The sequence below is a fragment of the Mastigoproctus giganteus genome, chromosome 12, assembly GCF_048544385.1.
Source record: "Mastigoproctus giganteus isolate SK-2022 chromosome 12, ASM4854438v1, whole genome shotgun sequence".
In the NCBI taxonomy this organism is placed as follows: domain Eukaryota; kingdom Metazoa; phylum Arthropoda; class Arachnida; order Uropygi; family Thelyphonidae; genus Mastigoproctus; species Mastigoproctus giganteus.
Window position 1 is genome coordinate 177,749,853 of NC_143586.1, and position 26,348 is coordinate 177,776,200.

At 38.3% G+C, this 26,348-nt stretch overlaps 1 protein-coding gene across 1 annotated transcript in view; it reads right to left on the minus strand.

Annotated features, from left to right (window-relative positions):
• Positions 1-26,348, minus strand: part of LOC150077626 (aminopeptidase O-like) — a 407,406-nt gene that overhangs the window by 50,350 nt on the left and 330,708 nt on the right. Inside the window, exon 12 of the mRNA XM_090385969.1 lies at positions 10,615-10,731. Coding sequence (XP_090242095.1) covers positions 10,615-10,731 — 117 coding nt within the window. The remainder of the gene's footprint in view (positions 1-10,614; positions 10,732-26,348) is intronic.

Consider the following 26,348-nt stretch of genomic DNA (forward strand, 5'->3'; position numbering starts at 1 on the left):
AATTTCTCCTCCACTTTGCTCTCTGTTATTACAAAATCATTAAGCACCCTGCTACAATTTGATAACCTTCTGGCATTTTCATTCTGGCATAACTCCTCATGTGTGAATGTAGATGCAAAATACTCATTCAGTTTATTTGCTATCTGAGCAGGATCATCAACAGTCGAACAATCGATAACGAGTGGACCAATCAGATTCACCCCCTTCCTTTTAGAGTTTATATATGTAGAGAAATTCTTGCTGTTTTTCTTAGCATCCTTTGCCAAAGATTTCTCGTAATCTGCCTTCGCCTGCCTAACCTCCTTTGTGACTTGATTACAGACTAGCTTATATCTGCCATAGGCTTCTGTGTCACCTGTTAATTTTTATGCAGCCCATGCATTTTTCTTCTCTGTCATGAGTCTCATTAGTTCATTTGATAACCATTTAGGCCTATACCTTGACCAATAATTCTTAATAGGTATGAAACTTTTAGTAGCTTCCACGATTAATTCCTTGAATGCTTCCCACTTAGAATTTGTTGTTGGTAACATCATCAGTTGATCCAACTGTACAGAATTTAAAAACTGTCTGAGACCACTATAGTCACCTTCATGGAAGCAAAAACCCTTTCATTTAACCCCGATGGTAATTATATCTTGAAGTAAATCCCACATCAGTACACTGTGATCACTGCCACCTAGTGGTTCCTTTACCTGCAAATTCTTATTACATGAATGATCACTGCTGATAACCAGATCAAGATATTACCTTCTCTGGTTGCCTCTCGAAGCTGCAGAAAACAATCATCCAATAAATCCACAAAAGTCTTACTTGTGTGCAAGTAACCAACCCACAAGTTCCAGTCAATATCTGGGAAGTTAAAATCCCCCATTATAAGACATTCTGATTTATTAGCCCACTCTTTTCTCTGTATAATTGTTCATTGTGCTCATTCGAGTCATTAGGCCTATAACACACTCCTACTCTTAATTTTGCTTTCGCAGTGCTTATGTCACGCCAAACTGACTCAATAGTGCACTGTTCATCTATATCAACTGGATGCACTTCTTTTGATTTTATGTTTTTCTTAATTAACAGCATAACACCTCCTCCCTTCCTATCCTGTCTATCCTTTCTGTACACATTGTACTCCCCAAATTCCAATTCTGCATTCCTAATATCTCTGTGACACCACGTCTCTGATATCCCAACAATATCCACCTTTGATGTCTTGATCAACACTTCAAATTCATCAAATGTATTTACTATACTTCTAGCATTGGTATACATGCACCTATTCTTATTCTTAGTTATGCTAACACATCCCATAAAGCCACCTGTTTCACGATGACTGCCTTTAGTCCCTGAAACCCCCAGCACCCCTCGCTCCAGGCCGCTGCTTATTCTAATAGAAGAAGTGCAAGAATGACCTTCACCTCTACCTGCAGCTACTTTTAACCTTTTAGTCTGTGAATCCCCCCCCCCCAAGCTAGCAGTTTTCCGACACACCTAACACTGCCTCGATAGCATCAGCAAATATTCTTGCACCCTTTCTATTTAAGTGTATCCCATCCCTGTAGAAGCAGTCTCTCCTGTTAACAAGAACAGACCACGCTGAAAAAAATTCTACCCGTTGAGCCTCGCACATTCCCTCCAGGGCCGAATTGATTGACAAAGCTCTCATCATGTACTCCCTCCCGTGTCTGGGCAGAATTGCAGACACTTTCAAATTTGAGAGATGTAAGAAACAGAAGTCACCGAGAATCAATCAAGGAAGAGTTACAGATTGCAATGAATTTCTCTTTTACATGTAGAGTTCCTCCAGTATGTAAAACAGGATAAACAATTGTTAAAAAGGACAAAATGTCAAAATAAGTACAATTAAAATATCAAACAATTTGAAATTTCTTGTATTTTTTAAAACTAATTTTATCTACAAAAATCTTTTTTTTTTTTTTTAGATTCAGTAATTTTAAAACAATTGAAGACATTGTTCAATTTATTTCTTATCCATTTAATGTCCACTTAGATACGAAACAAATTGCAGAAAAAATCGCAGCGATTTTGCTCGTGGAGAAAATATTACTTGAAAATTAAATTATTACAGTGCGAAACGATATCTTCCTAAAAGCCAGATCATCAGAAGAAGACTTTTGGAAATATGTTTGCCGAGAAAAGTACCCAAATGTAAAAAAAATGCAGTGAACTTTTAAATTCCTGTTTTGGTTCCACATATATGTGAATCGGCCTTTTCGTATTTGAAACAAAGACGAAGAATCGCTGTGCTCTTACGGACTTGTGTACAGAAGATTCTTTACTGTTGAACTTATCACAGTATATCCCCGATTTTGAAAGCTTGGCAGATGACATGAAGACACAAACTTTGCATAAATTAAAATTTTAAATACGTATGAATTTAAAATAAGAATTCTGAATTGTATTGAATTTTAAAATTTATAAACAACATTTTTCAATATGTGTTGATTAACTTTTTTAACCATGTGCAATGAAATTTTTGAGATGGTAGATCACGGCACATTTTGAAGGAAAAAAGTAGATCGCATTACAAATTAAGTTGGCCACCCCTGCACTAGCTGATCTGGAAGCCTCCTAGAGAGTTACCAATAGGTTTGGTCCGGCCTGCAAACACCGTTTTAGAGCTCTACCCTTGAAATGTAAGGAAGATTGGATCTCGTCATGATGTCCATCATAACCTCAAAAGTCATCAGTCATACTGCATGATGGAAGCAATGCGAAGGGTTGACCGGAACTTAGCTGTGGAGACTAAACATGGGTTCCACCACCTCAAGCCTCCAATAAGCAAAGTGGTGGTATTGCACCGGTTGATGAGGGTCATCTACCTCCTAGTATTGCCTGGTAACACAGAGGGACGGCATTCCTCCATGTGGTGTGGACACCACACCTCGATCATGAAGGTGCAAGCAGAGGATTTGGTTGTCACAGACCATAGGGACTTTGCCGAAAGAGGACTTTGCTGTAAGAAGCATATTCATTTTCCAAATAATATGCCAAAATTCAAATTTCTTCTATGCAAAAGAAAACTGTTAAGACAGTTTCTGTTGTTCAGGAAAGGTAGGGATTTATTAGTATAATTGGTTCAAGGATAGTTGTCAATTTAAGCATAAACAGTGCCTTAGGGCACCGTTGTTCTGAAGTTAAAGAATTCAAGTGACACAAAATATGGTGGAAAAAACATATCAGCAAAGTAGAAAAATGTTTTAGTGTTTAGTTCAAATTCTTTAAACAAGATAAAAAAACCATAACTAAAGTAGCCAACAAATGATAACAATGAAGTTAAAATAGAAGAGAATGATATTTCAGGAGAGAGGGCAAATGTTTTGCTGAGTGGAAGATGTCAGTGAAGAAGAAAAGACAGAAATGGGAAATTTTGAACACTATTTTGATTATCAAAATAGAAAAAGTGACGAAAAAAAAAAAAACCAAATAAATATGTTTATTAAAAAAAAAACTCCTCAGTGTAAAAAAAGGTAAAGGTAAACTGCAGCCATTATCAATCCACTGCAGAAGAAGCCTCCTCAACAATTCATGCTGAGGGAAAATGGACCATAATTTGCCACTTTGGTCCAGTGCAGGTTGGCAGATCAACCGTATTTAGCAGTCAGGGGCTTGAACCCCGGTCTACTCAAAGAGCATGTGCTACTGCACTCCCACTCCTGACCACTTGGCTACTGAGGCCCTTCAGTGTACCAAGCATAAAAGGTAATAACTATCTTACAGACAAGGGTTAAAAATATTACTGAATTACTGAAAAAGTCATGTTTTTGGACAAATAGGGGAACTTAACAAGAAACTGTTCTTGTTAGGGAACATAATAACCTATTCAACTTTGTTGATCTTGAAAAAGCATACACAAGAGTAACAATAAATCTCATTTTTCAAATTTTATAAAAATATGCACCAAGGATAAGTTATAGGATGGCATATTCTTCTCATTATAATTTTTAACAATTTTTAATTGGCATCCTTTAAGGGAAAAAAAAAAGATTGTATAAAAATAGAAAATATGCAATATGGATTGAAGCATTGGGAAAGGGGTTTAGGGTTAAAACAAAGTTGGTTTCACTTTACCAGGACTCATTTTTATAATACTCATTGATTATTTAATCTGGCAGTGATTCTCCTCCCCCTATTGTAGCAAAAATGGAGAGGATCTGACAGCTGCCCATTTTAAATAATTTTTTTTTTGGAAAACTTTTTTGGGATTTTTGAATTCTTCTTTAACAATGCAGTATTTCATCTTTTTTTAAATGATTGCAGTACTTACTGTTTGCAATTTTTAAGTTTAGAAAAAAAATTAAAAATTTTAAAACAAGCAGTTTTACACCTTCTATTTTCAAAAAAAATTAATTAAAAAAAAACATATTAGACATAAAAGAGTCTTCCATTTTCAAATTTAAGACTATTAAATGCATGAAATTTCAAAGTGCACCTGCACTTATATTTTGGCTTATTATGCATACAGGCTGGCTTCAATTAACATGATTAATTCATCCCACAAGTGTGTTGCACAAAACAGAAATGCATTAATCGATTATAATTGGTCTGTGACCTTTAGGAATGTCCATAAAGAATTTTAAAAATACCTTTTAAATAGTTTTTTAACTGTATACCATGTAAAAGATAATTAAAATATTTATAGAATTAAATGTTTATTGCATAAAATACACAACTATTTGTTATGGAAATATTTGAACAGAGTTGTTGGCTTTCTTTTTTTCATCACACAATTTTCAATAGTTGAAAACAAGCATCTCTAAGCCATGGGAAAATAACATGCTTCTTTTGATGTTAGGATCAACATCCATTACCTTTTGTTTGAGGTTCTCTGCGATACAAAAGATTTCACCTAGTTGTTCTTTTATCGTTATCTCCTTTGAGGTAACATTTTCATCTGGCTCACACTCTTTTTCTTCAGCTTCTTTGTATGCAGGCTGTTCCTTTATTTTAAGGAGATCATTGTCACTTAGCTGTTCTGAATGCAAATTTTTTTTTTTTTTTTTTATGTAAACCCCAAATACCAGAGGTATTAGAACCTATAGTATCTAGTACCATGCTTGGATTGGAGGTTGAGAAGACGAAAGAAGATATTTGTTGACATTGGACTTGAACTTCTGTAGACTGTAATTTTCAGGAAATACGTATGAAGGAAGGTTGTTCCAGAAAATGGCAGTTGAATGAATAAACAAGGAAGATGAAAAGTTCGTTCTGTGAGTTTGAAGTTGGACAGTAAACGGATGTTGGCTGGTCGCTGCCCGTGTTCGGACTGTTTTGAAAGAGAGAGCAGGAATTATAGAAGCCAATTCAGAAGAACAGTGCCCATGGAAGTATCTGTAGAAGAGGCATGCAGCAGAAACAGCACATCTATGAGACAGTGAGTGGAGAGATTCTGTTAGAGATGAATCATTAATTAACCTAACTGCCCTCTTCTGAATGGAATCGAGAAGACTGAGAGAGGTTTTGGGGGGCACCACGCCAGATGTGGCAACAATATTCCATGGCAGGGGGAATTTGTGATTTATAAAGAGTGAGCAGTTGTTTGGAAGAAAAGTAACGCTGAGAGCGAAAGAGAAAACAAAGTTTTTTAGATGCAGAAGAAGCAATATTTGTAATGTGCTTTTGCCAAGTGAGATTAGAAGTCAGGGTAATACCCAACAGAGATATATCATTTTGCCTAGAAATCGGAGTGTCACTAAAGATAAACATAGGAGCAGAAGAATCCTTTCTGCAAGATATAAGACAAGACTGAGTTTTAGAAGGGTTGAAATCAACTAAGTTGTCTTTGCCCCACTGGAGAATTACCTGAAGATCAGTATTTACGGAATTGGTAGCAGATTTTCGAGAAGTTGAAGCTGATTGAGCAGGACAAGGTTTCTCAAAATGGAAAGTGGAATGCAATGTGCTATCATCAGCAAAACTATGGATAGGATTTCCAGTCAATGGAAGAAGGTTATTAATATACAAGAGGAAAAGAGTGTGGGAAAGAACTGAACCTTGGGGGACACCGGCATTAGTGGAGTAGTTAGAAGACAGAGAGCCATCTACCATCAAATTCAGTGAGAGATCAGAGAGAAAACTGGATAACCAATTACTATAAACAGTTGGCAAACCATAAGATGGAAGCTTGTTTAGAAGACCTTTTTGCCAAACACGATCAAAAGCCTTAGAGATATCAAGAGCAATTACTTGTGTTTCACTGAACCTTTCCATTGAATTAGTCCATAAATGGGTAACATAAGCCAGAATATCACCAGTGGATTGACATTGACGGAATCTATACTGGCGATCATTGACAGAAGGTTTCTAGGTAGTTTAAGAGTTGGTGGTTAATTGATTTCTCCATTACTTTAGAAAGAGTAGAAGTAATTGCAATGGGACGATAATTGGATGGGAGAGATTTGTCACCCTTCTAAGGAACTGGCTGGATATGAGCAAATTTCCAAGCAGAAGGAAAAACACCTTTGGAATAAGAAAGCGAAAAAAAGGTGACAAAGAATACGAGTAAGTTCAGGAGCACAGATTTTGAGAACAAGTGGAGAAATACCATCGGGACCTGGAGCTTTCTTAGCATCAAGATTCGTCAAAATCCTTATGACATCCTTTTGACGGAAGACCACAGGAGGCATTGAATGGAGCGTGTTGAGAATGGTGGGAGGTGTTTTACAAAGATCATTAATACATGAGGTGGAAGAAAAATGGGATGCTAGCTGGTCAGCTTGGCTGAAGTGACAACAGAACCATCTCGTTTGGACAGAGGTGGGAGCAGAGATGGGCAAAAGTTGCGGCCAATAGCTTTGGCAAGAGACCAGAATGCTCGGCTACCATTAGGGCAAGAAGCAAGTTTTCTACTCTTAGCCTGTTTCAAACTATAGTTTGGACTGATTAATAACTGCTTTACAATTGTTGCGAGCTTTGGTGTAGGCAGAAAATGAAACTGAAGAATTAGAAACAAGCCAATTACGATATGCAACATTCTTCCCTTGAACAGCCTTTGTGCATTTATTGGAAAACCAACGTTTAGATAAAGAACGAGATTTTAAAGTGGAGTGTGGGATAAAGGATTCCATTCCTGCAAGAATAATTTCACTGACACGATCTGAGCAAACATTGACATTAGAAGTTTTGAAACAGTAATCTGACCAACGAAAAGAAGAAAAGAAGTCTCGCAGGTCATCCCATTTTGCATTCTTGTAAAGCCAAACAACATGAGGTTGGAAATAGCCATGAGATAAAGGTTCCATTGGAGAAGAGACAATCACCAAGTTGTGATCTGAAGTGCCTAAAGGACCTCTCACTTCGACCGTGTACTTAGAAGGGTTGTTTGTGAGAAAAAGATCAAGCGTATTGGCTGTATGATTAGGATTGTCCGGTATTCTTGTAGGTAAATGAACAATCTGTGCTAGGTCATTAGTAACTGCAAAAGCCTCAGCATCTCAACCAGCTGGGTTGGTGTGACTAGAAAACGGAAGCCAGCTGGAGTTGTGAACATTAAAATCACCAAGGAAAATTACCTCACTGTTAGGAAAGTTGGACTGGAGAAAGTCAAAGAGTTCCAAGTGATTAGTGGAGTTGGGAGAACGGTAGAGACAACAGATGAATTTGACACAATGAGGTAGAGAGATTTTAAGCCAGAGAAGATCAAAGAGAGGAGATTCCAAATTGCCAAGTCTCTGACAGGGAATATCAGAACGGACATATGCACAAGTACCACCTTTGAGGCGAAAGGAATCATACAGCGAATAATTTGGGCATCTGAGATGAGCAGTAGTTGAATCAACCGATAACTGAGATTCTGTCAGAAAAAGTACATGGGGTTTGGCAGACTGCAAGTGGAAATGGACATCGTTGAGATTAGAATTGAAACCACGTATATTTGTGAAATGAATTAGGAAGGGCTTGGGAGGTTTAGATCTTTTTGCAGATAAGCTTGCTCTATTAGTTTGACAATTCATGGTGTATTCAATAGTAAGAAAAAGTGGGTGGGACATACTGTATGAAGTAATGAAATTTTTGGATATGGTGTACACATGGTAAGAATATACCCAGATCCTTGACATAACGTGGCCTGAACAATGCTCCCTGCATACACACTACTCGGACTCCCACCAGTCACTATCTGGCAGAGTAGAGGTAGCAAGATTATACACAGCTGATCCGGAAGCCTCCTAGAGAGTTACCAATAGGTTCGGTCCGATGTACTAACTAGCGGCTGGCCTGCGAACACCGTTTTAGAGCTGTACCCTCAAAATGTAAGGAATATTGGATCTCGCCACGATGTTCATCATAACCTCAAAAGTCATCAATCAATACTGCATGATGGAAGAGATAGGGAAGGGTTGACCGGAACTTAGCTCCAGAGACTAAACATGGTTCCACCACTTCAAGACTCCAATAAGCAAAGTGGTGGTATTTCATCGGTTGATGAGAGTCATCAACCACCTAGTACTGCCTGGTAACATAGAGGGGCGGCTTTCCTCCATGTGGTGTGGGTGCCACACCTCGACCCCTGCTTATGTTGGTTCGCACCTGGGTGGTCACCCACCATGTACTTGTGCATGGAGGTTATACCCAGGATTACTAACAGTCCCACCATCGTGAAGGTGGAAGCAGAGGACCTGGCTGTCATAGACTGTCCGGACTTCGCCAAAATTGGGTCCACTTGACTTGAGTGTCATCCGAATATCAGTTCCATTAACGTTTTAGACTCCCATGTAGCAAGTACAGCTTGTCTGGCATTTCTGAGAGAATGTCTGTAACAACCTGAAGGACGATATTTTTTGTATATACAGTAGAACCCGGATAAGAAATTCCCGCATAAGAAGTAGTTTGTAGAAGTACTCTGTAGTTTGATTTTTTACATCCCAATTTCAACTTTATATGTTGTAATGTATTATTTTCCCACGTAAGAAGTTTCCTGGATAAAAAGTTTTCCGGCATAAAAAGTTTGTGATAAAGAATGCACAGTGTATTATTATAATGAAGTTTTCCTCCTTAATGTTTTTTAAATATAGATATTATTTATTCTTAATATTAAAAATTATTAAACAATATAAAAAATTGGTAATTGAACAAGTTAGTGCCAAGCATCATTTTAGTTTTTGTAGTCAACCACAGAAGTAGATGAAGTGGCATCGCTTTTGATATACTTGTATTTCATATTGTGAATGCCTCACAACAAGTTTGCCCTGATATTGCACTATCTCCAATAAAAGCTTCACCAATGGAGAGGACTAATGTTATTATTCTCGGGAAGGTGGTATCTGCCGAGAAACCATTGGCAAAGTGTTGCCTATTCGAGAATTCATCGTTGAAGCATTGCTTATTCGAGGTAGTTCAATATTGGGGCAACTTGTTGTGAAGGCATTCACTATATCTAACAGAAACGGTGTCATTTCACCTAATTCAGTAGTTTACTACCAACTAAAATGATGCTATGCACTAAATTGTTCGATTAGTGAATTTTCCATAGTCAGAGGTTTTCAATGCTAAAACCTTTTTAGTATAAACGTTTTGATATAATGAAGTGACATATTGCAATTTTTTTCATCAATATGCATAACTGGATACGTAGACCACATTAAGCATTAAATTCTGATGGTTGTGAACAATTCTGAATTACTTAGTGGATCGTTGCTCTGTCTTATTGTAATTATGACTTTTTAAGGTATGTTGAAACTCCAAAGAAGTTCATGCTTCCAACTTGGTAATGAGTTTAAACCACAGAATGTTAAGCAATTAGAAATATTCAGTTTAAAAATGTTTCCCATAGGCAGAGTAAAATATTTATAAATTCTGAAATAGTACTTAAAAATCAGCTTTAACTTATGCATGCGTATGTTTTTTCATTTTTATTTGTGTAGTTAATATTTCATATCCTTTGGTAATTTTCCCTTCTAAGAAGTTTTCTCCAGTAAGAAGTTCTAAACCCCAATGCCTTGGAAAACTTCTTAGCCGGATTCTACTGTATATCATATATTTTATCTAAATGGATATTAACCATCCAGCTGGTGTATTTTGTACACCAAAAATTGCAAAACATATGAATTTAAAAAGACTTATTTCTAATGATGTTTTTTTGACAGTATTAAACACTATGGCAGAATCAGGCCTCCGTAGGCGAGTGTTCAGGAGCAGGAGTGCAGTAACACACGCTTTGAGTAGACCGGGGTTCAAGCTCCCGGATTCTAAATACGGTTGATCTGCCAACCCACACTGGATAAGCGTGGCAGATTATGATCTATTTCCCTCAACATGGATCGTTGAGGAGGCTTTCATCCTGAAGTGGACTGAAAATGGCTGCAGTTTACCTTTTTTTTTTTTTTTATGTCAGAATCAAGAATAAAATTTACAATTGTCAAAAATTTGGTTCCTTTTAGCTCTTTTCTTATTCATAGTAATTAGTATGGTGGTTTTCTTAACTTTCTAGGTTGACTGCCAAAAAAAAAAAAAACTTCTAAAATTGATGGGAACAAAAATTGGTAAACAAAAAACACTAGTCCATTTTAAAATTACAGCTGTCTGTATTATATTATTTTCATATTTTTTAAAATATTATTTTTATTTAAAATGCTAAAATAAAGTAAATTTACTTACATCAGCATTTTGAACAGAAAGTCCATAAAAATTATTTATATGTCTTAAAATGTATAGAGGCAGGTAATTTTCCTCCAACAGCAGCTCCATCAGCAAAAGAAGTTGATCACTGCTAAGCTATGTGAAAGAATATTTTGACATTAGTATAACAAACAAAATTTAATAATGTACACTGTTATCATATATATTTTCATATTGTATATATCATTCAATTATGAAAATAAATTCTGTCAACACTATTCCAATATTGAAATCTCTAAGTAAATTTATACTGACATGTAATAAATTAAGATTTATAATAAGAATAGAACACCCATATAACACATTAAATTAAAGTACTGATTTCAAGTGCTTTCTAAACAGAAAATATTTTCACATGATAAATATTTAAAGAATTTTATAGATTTCATACTTAAAAACTTACACTAGAGTAAAAAATAATTAAAAACCAATTTAACACAATTAAAAATATTAAAAAGAATCTAACAAAAATATTCAAAACGATTTTCCTTCCTGAAGCTGACAATGCTTTGACCATATGTCGTGATCACAGGAATGAAAATTCATTGAATTTTCATTGAGATCATGCAGGCAGCAGCCGAGTCAGTTATTGCAAAGTCATGCTGTACAGTGGTTGTTTTACGTTTGTTCTGTGTCATGGTAATCGGATTCTGAAGAAATTTTGCTTGCAGTTGTTTACGATCACACTAGGTACATATGTATACATCTTGTGGGTTAGAATAGATTAAAAACTGTACCAAACAGTGCACTGATTTTGGTTTCCCCTTCCCCTTTTTTTCAGTACATTTAAGACCCCTGTCAAGATGCCACATAAAGGTTTGTCACTTTCAGAAAACATTGCTATTCTTGACAAGATAAAAAGTCAACCTCCTAACATCAGTCATCGTCAGCTAGCAGAGATAATAAAGGTGCCAAAATCTACAATTTCACGACTGCTACAGCAACAAGAAAAACTTAGAGAGGAGCGGACATTGCGCATGGATTTAAAGAAAACATCTCATAAGCGAAAGAGGGAAGGCAAAGATCCAGACGTCGAAGATGCTTTGAATCAATGGTTTTCCACTGTATCTAAACAAGGAGTGTGTGTAAGTGGCCCTATGATAAAAACCAAGGCAGAAGAGGTTGGCCAAAAAGCTAGGTCATGTAAATTTCAAAGCGACGGATTGTTGGTTGTCTCGATGGAAGTGTAGACATGACATTAGTTACAAAAAAGCACATGACAAGAAGGACAGTGCTGATGCTACGAGTGCTGAGCAATGGAAATCTGTAAAACTGCCAGAGTTGCTTAAAAAATTTAGTGGGGATGACAATTTACAATGCCGATGAAACAGGTCTGTATTATCGTGCTACGCCGGATGGTTCCCTCAGCTATCAACAAATAACACTGTCTGGTTCAAAGAAAGCAATGGATTGTGTAAAAGTGTTGTGCTACTCAAACATGTCAGGAAATGATAAACTAAAACTTTTGGTTATTGGTAAAAATGCCAAACCTCGTTGTTTCAAGGGGCTTACAATAGGCAGTTTGCCAGTTTCGTATTATGCCAATAAGAAGGTGTGGATGACCACATATATTTTTACGCAATGGCTAATGAACTGGGACGCGGAACTGTAACGGAAGTCCAGAAAAATTCTGTTGATATTGGACAACTGCACTGCACTGCACACTCTAATGTAGCTGGTTTAAAAAATATTGAACTGGAATTTTTACCCCCCTAACCACATCCCTGATACAGCCTATGGACACGGGAATTATAAAAAATTTGAAGACCTATTATCGCGGAAATCTGGTTAATCACATCCTTGAAGCAATTGAGGAAAATCTGCTGACATCTTCGAAATCAATAAAGGTTAGTGCAAAAGTTTCAAATGTTAAAATGTTCAAATGCTATACAATTTATCGCCGATAGCTGGTGAGGAATAAGCAGCAAAACAATTCAAAATTGTTTTGCTAAATGTGGTTTCGTGACTAATCGTGATTCAGACGCGATAAGCTGTACAGAAAATGAAATGGCTTTGGAACTGCAACAGGTCCAAAATTGTGAAGAATTTTTAATGATTGACGATAACCTTCAATACCACAATGAAAATGAAGATTATGAGGAAACGATTATTGAACAAATTGCAGCAAAACACTCAGAGACACCAAAAGACCAAGAAAATGATGACGATGATATACCTAAGCGAGTGACTAACCAGGATGCCAGGAAACGTATCGTTGAATTGAGATGTTATTTCATGCAGGAAGGCAATAAAGACAGTCCTTTATCAGCATTAGATACCTGCACCGACTTTGTTCAATTGCAGTCCATAAAGAGAACACATCAGGGTACACTTCATAATTTTTTTTTTCAAAGAAACAACCCTTAAGTAATGTGTAACCTTTGCTTGAGACGGACATTATTTTGTACTGTATCTTCATTTTACATATGTACATACGTACATTTTGTTTGCTTTTAGCTTTAGTTATTTTTAAATAAATGTTTGTACCAATATAACTTAAATACAATGTGCTTTCTTTAAATACCACATTCCTTTTATTTTATTCATACCTTTTTGCCTCCGTTAGAATGTTCTTTTCAGCTAATTAAAATTTCACTTAATTGAACCAAAGTGATCTGTCCCAATTAACCGGAATTGACTGTATTAATATCAACATAGAATCTATTGAGCATTACAGCTCTGATTTGTACTAAATAGATTTCATACAAACATAATGGTGTGCAAATACTGGGATACTTTAACAATTTTTTTTTTTTTTAATGAAAACCTTAAGCACGAGAGGTATTAGAACCTACAGTACTTAGTAGTGTGCATGGGTTGAAGGTTGAGAAGATTAAAGAAGATATTTGCTGACATTAGACATAAACTTCTGTAGATTGTAATTTTCAGGAAATACATATGAAGGAAGATTGTTCCAGAGAACAGAAGTTGAATGAATAAATGAGCAATAAGAAAAGTTGGACAGCAAAAGGCTGTTGACTGGTTACAGCATGTGTTCAGACTGCTTTGGAAGAGGGAGCAGTAATTATAGAAGCTAATTCAGAAGAACAGCACCCATGGAAGTATTTAGAAAAGACATGCAGCAGAAGGATGTCTATGAGACAAAGAATGGAGAGACTCTGTTAGAAATGAGTCATTAATTAACCTAACTACCCTCTTTTGAATGGAATTATAAGCTTGCGAGAGGTTCTGGGGGCACCACCCTGGATGTGTGAACAATATTCCATGGTAGGGTGGATTTGCGATTTATACAGAGCAAACAACTGTTTGGAAGAAAAGTAATGCCAAGAGTGATAGAGAAAACCCAGTTTTTTTGATGCAGAGGAAGCAATATTTGTAATGTGCTTATTCTGAGAGAGAGAGGTCAGTGTAATTACTAATAGAGATATATGATCTTGCCTAGAAATCGGATTTCATCAAAGATAAGCAAAGGAGAAGATGAATCCTTTTAGTGAAATATAAGACAGGGCTGAGTTTTAGAAGGATTGAAATCGACTAAGTTATCTTTGCCCCACTGGAGAATTACACGAAGATCAGCATTTAAGGAACTGGTAGTGGATATTTGAGAAGTTGAACCTGTTTGTGCAGGGCACGGTTCTCAAACTGGAAGGTGGAATACAATGTGCTATCATCAGCAAAACTATGAATACGATTTCCCGTCAATGGAAGAAGGCCATTAATATACAAGAGGAAAAGAGTAGGAGAAAGAACTCAAGCTTGGGGAACACCAGCATTAGCACAGAAGTTAGAAGGCAGACAGCCATCTACCATCACTCGCAGTCAGAGAGAAAACTGGACACCCAATTACAAAAAATTGGAAATACATAAGATGGAAATTTATTTAGAATTCCTTTATGCCAAATACAATCAAAAGCCTTTGAAATGTCAAGAGCAACTGCTTGAGTTTCACCAAACGTTTCCACTAAATTTGTCCATAGATGGCTAACATAGGCCAGCTTATCACCAATAGATCAACATTGATGGAATCCATATTGGTGATCATTGATCAGATGGAAGTTTTCTAGATAGTTTAAGATGTGGCAATCAATTGATTTCTCCATTACTTTAGAAAGAATAGAAGTGCAAATGGGACGATAATTGGATTGGAGGGATTTGTCACCCTTTTTAAGAAATGGCTGAATATCAGCAAATTTCGAAGCGGAAGGGAAAACACCTTCGGAATAAGAAAGTGAAAATTGATGACACAGAACAGGAGTAACTTCAGGAGCACAGGTTTAGAGATCAAGTGGAGAAATACCATCAGGACTAGGAGTTTTCTTAGCACCAAGATTCGTCAAAATCCTTCTGATATCCTTTTGGATGGAAAACTACGGGAGGCACTGAAGGGAGTGTACCAGGAATGGTGGGAGGTGGCTTACATAGACCATTAATACATGTGTCGGAAGAAAAATAGGATGCTAGCGGCTTTATCTTTGGCTGATGTGAAAATAGAACCATCTGGTTTTGAAAGATGTGGGAACAGAGATGGGCAAAAGTTGCGGCCAATAGCATTGGCAAGAGAACAGAATGCTCGACTAACATTTGGACAAGAAGCAAATTTTCTACTCTTAGCCCGTTTGAAATCTACTTTGTAGTGATTAACACCTGCTTTACAATTGTTGCGAGTTTTGGTGTTGGCAGAAATAGAACCTAGAGATTTGGAAACAAGCCAATTATGACATACAACATTCTTTTCTTGAACAGCCTTACAGGGCTGCCGCAAGTGGGTAGGTGAGGTAAGCGTCGCTTAAGGGAGGCAGTTCAAGATGGAGCCAAAAAAACTTTTGACATATACAGTAGGACCTCTGTTTAATTAACGAAATTCTTTATAGCAAAATTTTCTATTTAGTGATATGGGCAATATCACATGTTCTTTCATTTCGCTCAAAGCGTTTCATAATTTCGTTTTTTACCTCTATTGATGGAGGTGGACTGGCCCAACCGAGTAAATCCTGGTGGGCTGGAGGCAGGTGTAATTTTGGCCATAAACACTTGTATGAGGCCGCTATAAGTTTTCCCCAGTAAGAATTTTTGACAGTCTATCGATATTGCTTTTCTTTTTTTCTCTGAATCTGTAGTATCTTCACCAGCACGCTTCCTTTTCACACTTTTCTCAAGTATTTTACTCATTTTTAGGGAATAAAACACAATTACAGTATAAAAAGAACAAAAATGAGGAGGCAATCTTGATACACATAAACAAAGCTGAAGTCGTGTAGCAACAAAGCAGAAAAGACAAACACTATTATCCCCTCACGCTAGCTCACATTTTACTAAAACACATTTTGGAGATCACTACCATAAAACAATAAAAACGATTTCCAATTGCATTCCTGCTAGTGGAATCTGTTATAAACGGGTAGTAAACTCGATCTAATTGAATTTGCGATAACACCGACAGCTGGAATTGTGAGTTTTCATGTTATTATGGTGAAATGTGTTTCCCCTTCACTGAAATCTTCAATCGTATGAAAAACATAAATACATTTTCTGAAACTTCTCTTCTTTCAGTTCGGGTGATTTTGTGTTCGACTGCCATTTCTTGTAAACAAAAGCGAATCGTTCACAAGCGAATTCGGTTTGTGTTATATATGACATCGTTCCCCTATTTATAAATCGTGTATGATCGAATTTGTGTAGTGTAAACGCAATGTGTACAGGAAGGATATACAGGACAGGAATGGAGGAGAGGATATGCTGTTAGTTAAGAAACACATAAAATCTAAGGAAGTGCATTCAACTGATGTTGGAGGACAATGTAATGCTGAGTCTGTTCAGTGTGACATAAGCACTGGAAAAGGAAAAATGAGAGTAGGTGCGTGTTATAGGCCTAATGAATCTGATGAGTATAATGAGCAATTGTGCAGAGAAATAGAGTGGGTCAGTAAATTAGTGTCTTATAATGGGGAATTTTAATTTTCCAGAGATTGATCTGATTATCATTAGTGACTCAACATGCATTAGGAATCTGCAGATAAAGGAACCACTAGGTGGCAGTGATCACAGTGTGCTGAAGTGGGATTTACTCAAAGAGGTAACTACCATCAGGGATAAAGGGAAGGGTTTTTGCTTTCGTAAAGGTAACTACGGTGGTCTGAGACAGTATTTAAATTCAACTGATGATGTTGGTAACATCATCATCAGTTGGGACCAACTGATGATGTTACCAACAGCAAATTCAAAATGGGAAGCATTCAAAGAATTAACCTTGGAAGCTACTAGGGTTTTCATACCAACTAAGAACTATTGTTAATAAAGATTTAGGCCTAAATGGATGTCAGATGAACTAATTAGCCATGTGGCAGAGAAGATAAAATGCATGGGATACATATAAATTAACAGGTGACACAGAAGCCCATGATAGATATAAGCTGGTCTGTAACCAAGTCACAAAGGAGGTTAGGCAGGCAAAGGCATATTACGAGAAATCTTTGGGAAAGGATGCAAAGAAAAACAGCAAAGAGTTCTTTACTTATATAAAATCTAGAAGGAAGAAGATGAATCAGATTGGTCCACTTGATATCGATGATTCAACTGTTGATGATCCTGCTCAGGTAGCTAACAAACTAAATGAATATTTTGCATCTACATTCAGACATGAGGAGTTATTCAGGGAGGTGGATGCCAGAAGTGTATTAAATTCTGGCAGTAAGCTATATAATCTTGTAATAACTGAGTGGAGGAGAAATTGTTGAAGATAAACATAAGAAAGGCACCAGGTGTGAATGGGATCTATCCAGTTATATTAAAGGAGGCAGCAAAGGAAGTTTTGTTTGTTTGTTTGTTATTTGGTTTTTAGGAGCATTAGCAACTAAGGCCATATTGCTCCGGGATATGCGGTGGTCATTCCCTGACCTTTCCGCATCCTCCGTATTTGGTGGTGACGGGCTCGAACCCCGGTCTAATCAAGAAGCGTGTGCTACGCACTGCTGCTCCTTCCCACCTGGCTACGGAGTCGCCTACAAAGGAAGTAAGCAAACCCTTAGCCATAATTATGAGAGCTTCCTTGGACTCAAGGGAGGACTTGGACTTGGACACCCCATGAACTGGAGATGTGCAAATATGACCCCAATCTTCAAAGGAGGATCAAAGGGAGCAGGTAATTACAGACCTGTTAGTTTAACTTCTGTTCCAAGGAAATTAATGGAGGCACTGGTTAAAGAAGCATTGCAGGATCATCTAGACAAGTCTTCAGTTGTAGCTCGGACACAGCATGGGTTTCTTAAGGGGAAGTCTTGTATGACCAAGTTGATTGGATACCATGATGTAGTCACAAAGGAACTAGATGCAAAGAATAATTTTGATATCATACAAAGTATATTTGGATCTTAGAAAGGCTTTTGATACTGTTGCACATGGAAGACTGCTGCACAAATTGGAGCAGTGTGGCATTGGAGGCAAATTGGATTCGCCCAGGATTCAGTGTTGGGTCCATTGCTGTTTTCTGTATTTATTAATGATATTGATGATGGTATATCAAGCTCAGTGTCCAAGTTTTCAGACGATATGAAGATCGGCATGGTTGTTAATGACACTAATGACAGTACGCTGCTGCAGCAGGATCTAGAAAAGTTGAGCAGATGTGCTGAGAGGTGGCAACTGAAGTTTAACATTGACAAATGTAAAGTACTGCATATGGGAAACAGTAACCCCAGAGTTTCTATCAACTGTGTGGTACTACACTGACAGTGGTAGAGAGTGAAAAGGATCTGGGGGTAATTGTGCAGGCAGATATGAAGTTTTCTGAGGTGCAGATGGTCTCCAAGTGTAGCTCATGGTGTCTTGGCAATGATATACATGGATAATGAGGTGATTATCCCCTTGTATAAGGCAATGGTCAGGCTACAACTTGAGTACTGTATACAGGTCTGGAGGCCTCATTTTAAGAAGGACGTAGAGCTATTGGAACAAGTACAGAGAAGGGCAACAAGATTAGTGAATGGAACAAAGGGTTAAGAAAGGCTAAAGTTTTGAAGTTTACGAAGAAAGGCTTAAGTTTTGTAAATTACAGTGTCTGGAGAGTAGGTACCTGCGAGGTGATGTGACTGAGGTGTATAAAGCCTGGAATGGCTTGAGCATGCTCTATGCTGATGGGATTCTTCCCCTTGCTCAGAATAATTGCCTGAGAGGGCATAAATTCAAATTGAGGAAAGACAGTTGTAGGACAGATGTCCAGAAGTTTGCCTTTAGCCAGCGGGTGGTTGACTGCTGGAACAAACTTCCATCTGTCGTAGAAGTTGATAGCTTAAACAGATTCAAGGCAGAACTTGACAAACATATGGGGCAAGTGGATGGGTGAAACGAGAAGGGTGTTTTTTTTTTTGGTTGATGCTATATAAGCTTGCTTTCTTGCATCATGTGCCCTTACTAATGCTAAACTCGGATCTAATTTTAGGAATTTTGTTTTAAGGTTAATTTTATATAAGTAAACAATAATAAATAAGCATTTCCCAGCTGTCTTTGCAATAGTGGCATAGTATTTAGGGTTAGGCACCACCTGTGGTTTCCCACATCTGCACTGCATGTACTCTGTGTTGGAATGCAGAACTACTGCATAAGCCAGAAAAAAGTGTAGTGTCTGGTTTATGCAGTATTATGTTATGTTCTGTTATTGTGTCTCTGGCTACTTGGCTGCGGGGACCTTAGTGGAACCCTATGTTGCCCACCGCCACCACTGGGAAGTGAGCCAGGCTGCCTTGATACTCTGGCTGATCTCCGCCAGGGTTGCCTGAGCTTTCTGGATAGAGACAAAAAAAAAAAAAAAAAAGAAAAAAAAAAGGGAAGAGAGTGGGGAAGATAGTAGAAGTGGTGTAGTCAAAGTAGGTAAAAGGAGGAGGATAAGGAAAGAAGGCATCCTCCAGCAGAAAGAAGAGGTGGGAAGGGAGAAGTAGGAATCACCCCTGGTCTGGGAGTCCACCGAAGGCCAGGGAAAGGAAGACAGCTTGCAGAACAAGGGAGGTCTGCAAAGTTGGGAAGGTGCAACGGGAAGTGTCCGAGTTTGATTTATATCAGTTTAGTGCTGTCATTCCAACGTGGAAGATGTTTAGTTAGGTGTTCATTCAGTTCAGAAAGTGGCCGGTGATGAGAGAAGAGCATATACGAGGAGAGATCACAGCTGTTTCAGGAACGTCTGGTGTGGATGTCTATGTTGTGGGATCAGACGTGGAGATATGATACCAATGCCTTTTGAAGACTGCTGAGGCATACCTGCTAAAAACTAAAAACGCTTCTTTTGATTTTAACAGGTTTCTTTCTGGACTGAGTGTGATTAAATTTATATCCAATAACAGTTGATTACGTAGGTCCAGGTAGATGTTACATGAGTGCATTTCGTGGTGCCAGTCCTCCAGTTCTCCACAAACACAATGGGCACTGTTTACAAGCCCAAAGTCCTGAAGTCGCTTTTTGAATGACCCATGTCCTGTCAGAAGAAAGGTAGCATGTAAACCTGCAGAAATCAAGCCCTTCCCCTAAAGGGCACCCCCTGCTCCCCCACCAATCCTGCCAACCCCCTCCACACTCACTTCAACAACTCCACAGCCCTCCCAAAATGAAGCCTCCAGACCTGCACACAGCACTCAAGGTGCGGCCTGACAACCGCCTTATACAAAGGGACAACCACCTCCCTGCCCCCGCCAGCAAAACTCCACGACCTGCTCAGGCAGCCCGTCTGCACTGTTCAGAGAACCCCTACACCTGACCGCACAATTATCCCCACCCCCAAAGTACAGCACCACACAGCCGGCACACCTATCCCGGGCCACTGCCACCCATACGGAGCACTCTGCACACGTCAATGTCAAACCCCAGCCCATCTCCTCCAGATGCCGCTGCAGCAGCACACCGTCCTCACCATCATCAACAACCCAGCCAACCCCAGCACCATCCGCAGACCCAGACACTATGCACAACACACCTTCACCGATATCATTGACAAATACACAAAACAACAATGGGTCCAGCACCAAACCCCAGGGGACCCCACCAACAACACCAGTCCACGCAGAGCAGTGTCCCTCTATCGCCACTCTCTGCCGTCTCCCACCCAACCATCACCCTATGCACTGCAGCAACCCAAATAAATAATAAAAGAAAAGGAAACAGACTATCAATCCCACCCACATAGGTAACTTCATGGTATGCAGACAACAAAGATTTTGGACAGTTTTTCAGTTGTAAGTAGCACTTCAAAATGGTCTGAAAAGTGACAGCTATAGTGACAAATGGGCCTGGAGTACTGGGGTCCATAGTTTAACAGATATTTATTTAAAGTATACCCAGTATAAAATAAAATAAAATAAAATATTTCCAGTAGCTTTCGGAACTCGTGTCCCTTCGTCAACTGACAAATTTGAATACATTACAAGCAAAGTGTGGCATGTTACTCATTCGTCATTGTTGTAGCACGGACGTGTGCTGCCTTGCGCCAGTGACAGCTATGTTTTAATGTAGCAAAATCTTACATGTGGGAAGTACAACCTCAAAATAGCTTATTCACTCAGTGGGGTCGAATGAAAACAGTAGAGGAAGAAAGGGAGCTGGAAATTGCAATATGGGCAGATATGAAATTTTCTGAGCAGTGTAATCAGCCAGCCAGGAAAGCCCATGGTATCCTATTAAGATTTATCAAAGAATATACTGTAGAGATAGGGAGGTCATAATTCCACCGTACGAGGCAATCGTAAGACTGCATTTGGAATACCATGTTCAAGTATAGAGAACTCATTTGAAAAAAGACATTGAACTTCTTGAAACAATGCAAAGAGGGCAGCTAGCATGGTGAGATCTACAAAAGGATGACTGTTGAGGAAAGACTGATAATGACTAGAGAGCTTGGTAACCAGGCACCTTAGAGGTGATCTGATTGAGGTTTATAAGGCTCTGAGAGAGGCTAGTAAAATTAATAAAGGTAGAATTTTGACTGTTATAAAGAATGCCAGAATTAGAGGCCATAAATTCAAATTACAGTGGTAGAGGTTTAGACTAGACTGTATGAAGTTTTCTCTTTTGCCAGTGAGTTGTTTTCTGGAATAAATTGTCTTTGCAGGTAGTTGAGGTTAACCTGCTACCTGAGGAGGGAAGTGAATAAGTGGTATTTCCTTATCTACTTATTTTTTAGCAAGTGTAGCAAAAGCCTATGGCTTCCTTGCACTATATGGCTGATGCTGATATGGAATCAGTACTAACTCCTTACTGTTTTCAATATTTATTAAAGATATAGAGCACTTCAAGATATATTCAAATTTGCAGTGATAAAAAGGTTGGCAGGGTAATCAATAACTGGAATGCTACTGAGTAGCACCTGAAGAAACTAGGTATATGGGCTCAGACGTGGCAACTGAGTTTAATATGGATAAATGTGAGGTATTATGCATGGGTAGCAGAAATGACATATGAATGGGTGCTACAGATCTTGAATATCATAACAACTGAGTATTGGAGAATAAAAAAGTGTAACTGCCAGAGCATGAAGTTCAGTGAGCAATGCAGGTAAGCTGTGAAGATTTTTTGGTTTAGTTAGGGATTTATTGGCACATCAGCAACTAAGACTATAATAATAGTAGTAGTAGTAATAGAGGCATGTGATGCAACAAAGCAAGTGTATGAGCTTATGTACTATATCAGCAAAAAAAAAAAAAAAAAAACCCAATTTCACACATCGATTCCCTCTAAAAGTTTGTCCAATTCCTCCTTGAATTCATTTACGCTATCAACTTCCACAACAACAGATGGAAGTTTGTTCCACCAATCAACTACACGCTGGCTAAAGGCAAATTTCTACACATCAATTCTACAACTTTATTTCCTCAAATTGAACTTATGCCCCCTCAGGTTAGTAATCTAAGCAAGTGGAAGAATCCCATCAGAATTCAGTGTGCTCAACCTATTCAAGGTCTTATACACCTTAATCAGATCACCTCACAGATGCCTAGTCTCCAGATGCTGCAATTTGCAGAACTTAAGCCTTTCTTGGTAAGAGGACCCCCTTTGTTCTCCCTCACTAATCTTGTTGCCCTTCAATGTACACACTCAAGCAAACTGTCAGACTGTCTGCTTTGCTCAGAAAACTTCATATCTGACTGCACAATTATTCCCAGATCTTTTTCATTTTCTACCATCCTAAGTGTAGTACCACACAGTTGGTACGTTTCTCTGGGGTTACTTCTACCCACATGCAGTACTTTGCATTTGTCAATGTTAAACTTCAGTTGCCACTTCTCAGCCCATCTGCCCAAATTTTCTAGATCTTGCTGCAGTAGCACACTGCCATTACTGTCATTAACAACCATGCAACCTTTGTATCATCTGTAAACTTCGAGATTAAGCCTGATATACCTTCATCAATATCATTTATAAACCTGGGAGACTTATAAATTAGTTCACTAATAAATTAGTTCACGAAGGGCAGCATCCATTCATTACCACTCTCTGTCTTCTCCCACTCAACCACCCTTTTATACATTGTAGCAACTTACCCTTAATACCATACTGCTCCAATTTGTACAGTAGTCTTCCATGCACAACAGTGTCAAAAGCTTTCCTGAAATCCAAATACTGTATATGATATCAAATTTATTTTTTGCATCCAGTTCCTTTGTGACTACATCAAAGTATCCAATCAAATTTGTCAGACAAGACTTTACCTTAACAAAACCCATGCTGTGTCTGAATTATTACTGCAGTCTTGTCTAGATGATCCTGCAATGCATCTTTAACCAGTGGCGCCATTATTTTCCCATAACAGAAGTTAAACTAATTGGTCTGTAATTACTTGTGTCACCCTTAGATCCCCCTTTGTGTGACACATTTGCACATTTCCAGTTTGTGGGGATCTCCCCTGAGTCCAAGGATGCTCTCATAATTATGGCTACGGGCCTGCTTGCTCACTTCCTTTGATGTCCCCTTCAATATAACTGGATAGATCCCATCCACCCAAGGTGCCTTTCTTATGTTTCAACTTCAGCAACCACTCCTTCAGTCTGCTCCCAGTTATTACAAAATCATCAAGCACCCTGTTAGAGTTTGATTAAACTCTGGCATTTTCTTCCCTTATTAACTCCTCATATGTGAATGTAGATGCAAAATACTCATTGAGATTATCAGCTATCTGAGCAGGATCATCAACAGTCGAACCATCAATATCAAGTGGACCAATTTGATTCATCCCCTTCCTTCTAATAACGTGCCAAAAACCACAGTTGTGTTAAAAATAATTCAGTTATAACAATAATAATAGCAGACAACAATATCAGTGACTTGATGAATTAATCACTATTTCAAAAAGGTATAAGGGATATTTTAAATGAGAGTAAAAAGGCTTAATACTTTTACATAAGTAAAAATGGCTGACACAGTCATTTCAGATAAAATCTGACTGAGTATGTAAGGCTCAGTCAGATGACAAAAAGCAGTAAAATATAAAACATATTCATGTCTACAACATGGAAACCCAGATAAAATACACTGAATAGTTAAAAAGGTGTCACAATTCTTACATGTGGAGCTCATCTGCCCTCAGCAGAAATGAATTCAAAAGATGAGCATGTCCTATGCAGAGGCAAGAAGAACTTCCTCTTTATGGTTCCTGCACAGACTAGACTGCCAGAGTTTGAGGTTTTAAGTGATACCACTTTTTCATGATGGGCCCATGTCAAGATTTGCCAGTGGAAAAGTAATCTATTGCATATTACTTGCCTACTCTGTATAGGGGACTGGCAGGCTACAGTTGTTCTGTGGTTGTGTTGATCTGGATACAGGGTCAGCCAGTTCGTTACCCTTGATCCCAATGTAGCTTGGGATCCAGTTTAAGCAGATGTTGAATGAACAGTCAATAAGAAAATTAACATCTGCTGGATCCTTGTCAGGAATGGATGAGGATTATATCTCATCGCCAATAAAGCCTGTATCTGTAGTACACTACAGATATAGGCTTTATTTTACACTTAAAGGGTTTGTATGTACCAAACATCTTTGGTAAATGTGAGATTTAATTTGGTCTAAGGCTATCTTTATAGCATACAGCTCTGCTGTGTGTATATGTGGAATTCACTGGGAATCTTCTCAGTTATAATGTTATCTGGGAAGATGACAGCAGATTCAACAGATGACTCTGACTTTGAGTCATCAGTGAAGACAAGCAGGAGGTCAGTGTATTCAGGTCGGTGGGCAGAACAGAGTAGTAGGATTACAGATGGTGAAGTGCTGGGCTTTTGACAATTTTTAATAGAGAGGTTGCATAAATGTATATGAGCATGCCAGGGTGGAAGTAGTAGCCTTGATGACTTGGCAAGATCGTCTCCCATGATGTTCAACTCTCTCAATAGTTCTTGGACATGAATACCAAAGGGATGGTTGACGGTCTTACAGCTGTTTTAGTGGTTTCCCATGTGGCTCAAAAATGGATGTCCATGTGGGTGGCAGGGATTTTAGTTTAAAAGGTGTACTGTAATGAAAACCATTTTCATCGAAGAAACAAGTATTGTTTGGTTATATCGGCAGGAGAGGTTCAGAAGGCCCCAGTAGCAACACGAATGGCCTGATGGTAGAGTGAATCAAGCCATCACAGTATGCTGTTTCTAGCCAATGTATGTATCTTGGACCCATAATCCAGTTTAGAAAAAACAAGTTCATGATAGAGTGGTGAAGTAATGTGCAATGATCTGAAACCCACCTGTTGGAGGATATGGTCCATAACATGTACAGACCCTTTGTTCACTTTGTCGAAACTTGATCTATGTGTTGAAGAAATGTCAACTTTTTATCAAATATTAAGTCCTAGGAATTTTGTTTCAGGTACTACTGGATTCATGTTTTGTCTGATCTTTGGTTCCAGTCCAGGTTGAAGGTTCCATTTCCAACAAAAGTGGATGCAAATATTCTTCTGAGATGAAAACCTGAACCCATTAGCAATTGCTCGGGAACAGATAAACTGATATGCTGTAATTGCCTTTCAATAACCCTCAAGTTGCATCACTCTGAAAAGATGCTAAAGTCTTTAACAAAGAGGACATTCATGATTGGAGGAAGTCATTCAGTAAGAGAATTAATTTGGATAGCAGAAAATGTAACACTTAGAACTGATCCTTGATACTTAGAAATGATCCTCAAGAATCAGTTCTAAATGTTATTCTAAGTGATTATTTCTGATCTATCCTTCATCTTAACAAAATGGCCAAGGAGAGTGTGGATTCTATACAAACTTGGAATGACAGGCTTGAGCAGAAATTTTTAACAAAAATGGCAGTGTCCCCAAGACCAAAGTTAGTATCAGTATGTCAAATGATGCAAGAAACCAAGTGTATAAAGAATCAGCCAAACAAAAAAACAAAAGCTTCCCACATCACCTATCCATCCCCTCTGGTAAGTATAGTTCTTCCTTGAATTTATTCAAATGATCCACTTCCACAACAACATATGGAGGTTTGTTCCAACAATCCACCACTCACTGGCTCCGAAGGAAAACTTCCGCACACAAGTTGAGAAAGGATGGTTGCAGGATCCTTTCTCAACTTGAATTTATGCCCCCCCATCATGTGGGTATGTAGTCTCAGCAAGTGGAAGAATGCCATTAACATTCAGCTTACTCAATCCATTCAAGGTATTAAACACCTCAGTCAGATCTTCCCACAGGATGCCTGGTCTCTATGTGCTGCAATTTGCAGAATTGAAGTCTTACTAGGTAAGGGCACCCTTTTGTCCCCTTCACCAATCTG